The 6653-nt window shown below is 31.4% G+C and overlaps 1 protein-coding gene across 1 annotated transcript; it reads left to right on the top strand.

Annotated features, from left to right (window-relative positions):
- Positions 1-1366: 1366 nt before the first annotated feature.
- Positions 1367-4987, top strand: LOC120081241 (protein DETOXIFICATION 12-like). The gene is made up of 7 exons (XM_039035950.2): positions 1367-1684; positions 2552-3096; positions 3183-3269; positions 3609-3665; positions 3773-4011; positions 4102-4307; positions 4619-4987. Exons 1-7 carry the CDS (start codon positions 1448-1450, stop codon positions 4694-4696), a joined length of 1449 nt encoding a protein of 482 aa, XP_038891878.2. The 5' UTR covers positions 1367-1447; the 3' UTR covers positions 4697-4987.
- Positions 4988-6653: the final 1666 nt, after the last annotated feature.

Genomic DNA, 6653 nt, shown 5'->3' with positions numbered 1-6653 from the left:
TTTTTTTTTAAATATGTGGGGTGAGAAATCAAACATTTAATTTTAAGATTGATAATAGAAACACTATATCAATTAAATCATATTAATTTTAGCAAACTTACACGTTGTTATAGTTCTATATATATGAATATTTTTTACATTAATTTTTAAAGTACTTCCATAAAGTGTTATGAACCTTATATCATAATAATTATACATACATGCACCTAATTTTTCATATAATTACCCCAGCTCACTCATTTCTGTGAAATAGTCCCACCACAGAAAAAGTTGTTTAATTTCTAGACAACTTCTTGCTAGACATTGTAGGTAAAGGTGGTTTAATTTAAAGTTTGATTAAGAGTTGTGGAAAAATGAAAGAGTTTTAATTATCATTACAATAACTTGCATTCCAACTGTTATTGTCTATCTATATAAATAAACTAAACTAAAAAAAATAATAATAAATTTTTTTTTTAGTGTTTGTACAATAAAAATTAACATAGTGACTAATTAAGTTAGAGGATAAAAATTAAATTAAATTAAATAAAGGTGGTTTAAACTAAAATGAAAAATTTTAACTAATGGTAGTTTTGGTAGTGAATGACAGTTGTTTGACCGAGAGAGTGTATAGTGGTGGGTGACGGATGTCAAACAAGAACGACTAGCGAACATTAACAACTTAACTTTTTTTTATTGGTGAGAGCATCCAACGAGAGAATATGAGAAGAAACAATGAGGTTGATTAGTTTACCGACTAGGTGAGTGCCAAATAAGAGAAGAAACAACGAGAAAGACTTATTTATGTTTAAGTGATTAGTGTTGAGGGAGAATAAAAGAGAGAGATTTACAAAAATAGAAAAAAAAAATATTAAGATTTTTTCTTGAAAATATGAGTTAATTCCAAGAAAGATACGAGTGAACTCAAATCAAACAAAAAAAAATATTCAAAATTCGATTCTTATAATTCAAGTTGGTGGGTTGGTCAATTTGTTTCAAATTGCCAAGTTCGTTCAACTCCTCTACTCACTCCTAAATAATAATAATGATAATAATAATGAACAATGTGGATAGATCTCATCTTTCTCTCACATGTACGATATTAAATCTTGGTTGTCACATTAAATGCATGTAGTAATAAAATAATTGTTGGGATCTCAAATTCACAAATTTGAAATTATTATTAAAAAAAAAAAAGATAGGATTTCAAGTATTTATGAAGTCAAATGAAAACAATATTAAAATAAATTACACGTCGGACACGCACGGGAAATTTTCTAGACAGAAGAAGAAGTCAGACATGATGGCGCCAAATAACGTGTCCGTCGCGTTTCGAGTTTTGCGTACAGCTGTATTTTATTGCTCAATTTGCCTTTAAAACTACCTAATCGCTGCACCCAGTTTCTGTCCTAAATTCTTTCTTCTTCTTCTTCAGTGTTTTGTTTCTTCTAGTTCTAGCAAATCGCCCATGGCCGACTCGCCACTGCTGGAATGGGCGGACAATCGCAGAGATTCGACGTGGGCTGCTTTCTTTGGGGAGGTCAAGACTGTTGCCTTCTTAGCCGCTCCATTGGCTGCTATCAATCTCTCTCAGTTCTTGATTCAGACTGGTTCTTTGATGATTGTTGGTCATCTCGATGAACTCTCTCTTTCCAGTACCGCTATAGCTGTTTCTTTAGCTGCTGTTACTGGATTCAGTGTGCTTGTAAGTCCTTCCTCCTTCCTCTTTTCTCATCGATCGTAAGTTTCAATGTGCGTTTGATTCATCTCCACGTTCACTTTGGAAATAAGCCCTCGATTTCAGTAGAAATGCTTCATACTATGTAATTAGATCTATATTTAGCCAATGTGAATCGTCATTCTAACATTTCTTCGAAGTACCACCAAGTTTTTACTCAAATGGTCATAGCTAGCTCAACCACGACTATGTCATGGCTAACAACTTCTTTGTTTGGCAACTGAGGATATTTACTATTAAATGATCCAGACAAATAACAATCTTCAATGGCTTCTTTGGAACAATCATTTATAACCATGGCGGTAAATAAGGGACATGATCCTGATAAATGACTAAGAGATCATCTACCTAGAATATAATATTTTATAAATTTCCTTGTCACCCAAATATTATAGGATCAGTTGGATTGTTTCGTGAGATTAGTCGTTAGTCTAGGCTCGCGTAAGCACGGCTTGACACGCTCGGATTTTTTAAAAAAAGAAGAATGACTTTATGATGATGGAGTAGGTCTATGTACAATGACAGTGGGAAGAAGGTAGGAAGGAAGAGGGAAAGTGCCTCCCTCTTGATTAGTCTTAGATTATAAAATTAATCAAACAAATTACTAATGATTAAAAGAATCTCATCAGTCCCAATTAATTTTCAGATAGTTCCCAGCGGGAGCTGTAATATTCACATTATTATATACTGTATTTTCATTGAATCCTGTAATTTATGCAATCAATTAATATTCCATTCACGTGAAGTAATGAATCTATGGGCTCTATTTGGTTTGCCAAATTATCAACTAAATTTCGTTGCCTGATCTAACTGTGCTCTGAACTAAACTTGCAGATAGGTATGGGTAGTGCCCTTGAAACTCTATGTGGGCAAGCTTATGGCGCAGGACAATATAAAAAATTTGGGAGTCATATTTACACTGCTATGGTGTGTCTCCTAGTAGTTTGCCTCCCTATAACTCTGTTATGGATCAACATGGGGAAGCTACTTGTTTTGATTGGCCAAGATCCTTTGATATCACGTGAAGCTGGGAAGTTTATGATTTGGCTTATTCCTGGGCTCATTGCTTTTGCATTTCTGCAGCCACTTATGAGATATTTTCAGATGCAAGTTTTAGTGATTCCCATGCTTGGAATTAGTTGGATCACATTTTGTCTGCACATACCCCTCTGTTGGGTTTTGGTGTATAAAACAGGACTCCATAACCTTGGTGGAGCTTTAGCCATGAGTATTTCATATTGGTTGAATGTGATTTTGATGGCCTTATATATGAAATTTTCTCCCAAGTGTGAAAAAACTCGTAGTGCAATTTCTATGGAGCTTTTTAAAGGAATTGGAGTTTTCCTTCACTTTGCTATCCCTTCTGCAGTAATGACTTGGTAATCTACTTTCACTTTCCGTGTTCTCATCTCAACTAATCAATATTTAGTTTTTGATTTGTTTATTCTAATGCTGGTGATTGCAGCCTTAGTTGGTGGTCATTTGAGTTGATTATCTTATTGTCTGGGCTTCTACCAAATCCAGAGCTTGAATCTTCAGTTCTATCTGTTTGGTAATCTTCTATTACCCCTCTAGAAGGAGTTTCTTCTGAATTAAATGGAAAATAATTAAAAATATGACTTTTTCTTTAAAGTTTTGTAAGAATCAAATCTTTCATTAGAAAGGAGAGTCAACCTCACGGCTAAGAAATTTAAAAAGTAAGACTACAATTGGCCTATTATATCAGATAAAGAATTATTACAAAAAGATTACTCACCTTACACCATGAAGTTGTAACAAGAAAGACATCACCCACAAAAGAGTGAAAAGGAAATATAATACTTGACTTTCTGTTAATCTCTTCGAAAAAGAAAAAAAAACGTTTCAAGTGACATTTGGCTTTTATGAACAGCTTCAATACCTTGACAACAGTATTTACATTAGCATATGGAATCGGCAGTTCAGGCAGGTATGTGTTAAGGCCTTTGCAAATTTTCTTGTTCTCATGAATAAATCAGTTGGATTTTTAATCACATTTTGAAAGGATTGCTTTTGTTCTTGTAATTGGTGCTGCAGTACCAGAGTTTCAAATGAACTAGGAGCTGGGAAGCCACAAGCTGCTCGTGTAGCTGCTGGAGCAGCAATATTTCTTGCAGTTACAGAGATCATCATAGTGAGCATGGTCCTCTTTGCACTTCGTCATGTTTTCGGTTATGCTTTCAGCAGCGAAAAGGAAGTTGTGGATTATGTTGCCATCATGGCTCCCCTAGTTTGTATATCAATCATATTTGATGCCGTTCAAGGGACCATTTCAGGTAGTTAAATTTGTGTGTTTAATGTCACTAAGCAATGGTTTTTTCGCATGGTTAAATGCTGCAGAGTTGAATTGTTCTTTATTGAATCAGGTATTATAAGAGGATGTGGTTGGCAGCGTATAGGGGCTTATATAAATTTAGGGGCTTTCTATCTTTGTGGAAATCCAGTTGCTGTAGCTCTTGGTTTCTGGGCAAATTTAGGAGGGTGGGGCATGTGGATTGGCATCCAATCTGGGGCTTTCTTGCAGATGCTTCTACTCGTGGTCGTCATGAGCCGAATTAATTGGAACAAACAGGTCCCTATCTTTCATTTCAGATTCTCTTGACTTTGATCCCATCTTATCCTTTTCTTTTAAAGAATAAGTTAAAATTATAAGAAATACTCTCGAGTATTTCTATACTTTCAAAAGTTGCAATATTACCTTTTAACTTTTTCATAAATATTTCAAAACAATCTTTGGAGCAGAATTTCATACGGGAAATGAGACTTAGAACAGTAGAATGGAGTAACAATCTAAATTTGAAGTAAAACGAGTTTCTTTTACGGGTTTGCCGAGTTCTTGTGCTGATATGCTGGGAATTTCTTCCTGTCATGTTTCACTTACAGGCAGAAGCAGCAAGGGAGAGGATCTTTGATGGAAAAGACTTGGTAAATAAATATGAGGAACAAAGTGTTTTGTGCTAGTTTTGACCAGCAGTGAGAAAGTATCTGAAGCAGAGACCCATAACCATTGAGTACTTACTGGAGATTTTTTTGTTTTCTTGTTTTGTTTGACTGTAATAGTATGCAAAAGAGAAAAAAAGCCAAGTTAAAAGAGTGAGAGAGAGCTTCCTGACTTTGGCTTGAAGCCATTGTGAGTACTGCTTCAGTCCAATTTTTTCTTTTAGAAATTCTAAAAAATGTGGAGTGAAAATCTGCACTTCTGACTTGTAAAACCTATAAAATATGAAGTAAAGATTTGATAGGCAAAACTAATGTTTTGTGTCACTTTATTTCATTTAATTATTTACTTTTTTGTGTTATCTTCTGTCATGTCAAATAAGTCAAATATAAACATTATTTTAACTTATAACTCTATTTGTCAAATAAACATTATCATTTAATCGTAGTAAAAGCAAAGTGGGGGTATGAAATCACTTCTTTTTAAATTTTAGATCACAATTTAATTTTTTACTCTTTTTTTTTTTTTTTTTTTTTGTGTCATCTTCAAAGCCTTAATATATAATCACAAGTTGAAGTCATTCTAAGCTATAAATGTGTGGCGATTGTGAGTATGAATTGCAAATATGTATAGTTTAAGACACCATTTATCAAAAATTCAATATTCGCATCTACTATTGTCAATGTATTTAAATTTAGTTTCCCATTAAAATTAGGGCTTGTCTAATTTAAATGAAATAAAAAAAGGAAGAAAAATAATAGTTAAAAGAGAAATTATGAAATGTAATCACCAAAATATGATTGTCCTCCAATTCTAAGGTCATTCAATTTTTGTTTGAACAAAAAAATATATTCAATTTTACTTCCTACTCTTTGAACAAGTCTTAAAATATTTATGTTAGTTTAATTATGAGTTTTCTCTCTTTGCTAAATAATTTTTGAAAATACATTTATGTGGCATTTTTTCTTGAATAAAAATTATTGTTGTTGTTGTTTGATATAAATTAACTTTAAATGGCTAAAATTAAGATTTATTGAAATTAAATGACTAAATTTGAACAATTGAAGATGCATGAACTAGACCAAGATACATGTGCCAAAATGATATTTTAATCAAATCTTAATAATTGTTAGATGTAACTGAGCGTCACTTAATTTGTTGACCTATTTCTTAATATTTTTTTTTTAAAAAAAGATAAGCTCTTTGTTATCCAAAGCTGTGTTTGTTTATCATAATTTATCTATAATGAGTTTCATCTTTATTAAAGAATCATTTGATAACTTCATAGCCAATTTTTCATTATTTCTTTTATTTTTTAAAATTTGACTTGATTTTTTTAAATATATATATATATATATATATATAACTTTTTACTTAAAAAAAAATGTCAAATTATTTACAAAAATAACAAAAAAAAAAGCACTAATAGACATCTATAGACTTACAATGTCTACAAATGATAGACTTCTATCAACGTCTAATACTAATAAACATTGATAGACTTCTATTAGCCTCTATAAAAAAAGATTAAAAATTTGTTATTTTGTGTAAATAATTTCCCTTATTATTTTTTTTATTTTTCAAAATCCTCCTAAAATACTATGGATAGAAATATTGTTAAAAAGAGTATCGGACCACTAACAAATAATAGTTAACCCCATCCCAGACAAAGTTAGTGAGTTGTGTAATAGTCTACTAATTCGCACAAATTTTCAAAAAAAAAAAAAAAAAAAAAAAAAAAAAGTAATCATACAAGGTCTTGGAGATTAAAATTACTATATTTGATTTGTTAGATGATATATAATTAAATCTATTTTTACTCACTATCTTAAACTTTTGGATTAATTGATAATTTAAGATGGTATTAAACCCTTATAATATTATTTGGTTATTTGTATAAAAATACATTGTATGGTTATTTTTTGGGAGAATGTAGAAATGTTTTTTTTTTTTAAATCATATTACAATCATTGTGTTGCT

Source organism: Benincasa hispida, chromosome 7 (assembly GCF_027475165.1).
Source record: "Benincasa hispida cultivar pf3 chromosome 7, pf3_genome.v1.1, whole genome shotgun sequence".
NCBI classification, from domain to species: Eukaryota; Viridiplantae; Streptophyta; class Magnoliopsida; order Cucurbitales; family Cucurbitaceae; genus Benincasa; species Benincasa hispida.
This window is presented reverse-complemented; position numbering and strand designations above follow the sequence as displayed.

What these genes read in the sequence shown, in the direction of transcription:
- LOC120081241 (XM_039035950.2), top strand. Translation starts at nt 1,448, where the DNA reads ATGGCCGACTCGCCACTGCTGGAATGGGCGGACAATCGCAGAGATTCG. An exon ending in TTACTGGATTCAGTGTGCTT is followed by an intron (nt 1,685 to 2,551) that starts GTAAGTCCTTCC and finishes CTAAACTTGCAG; the next exon opens with ATAGGTATGGGTAGTGCCCT. An exon ending in GAATTAATTGGAACAAACAG is followed by an intron (nt 4,308 to 4,618) that starts GTCCCTATCTTT and finishes TTTCACTTACAG; the next exon opens with GCAGAAGCAGCAAGGGAGAG.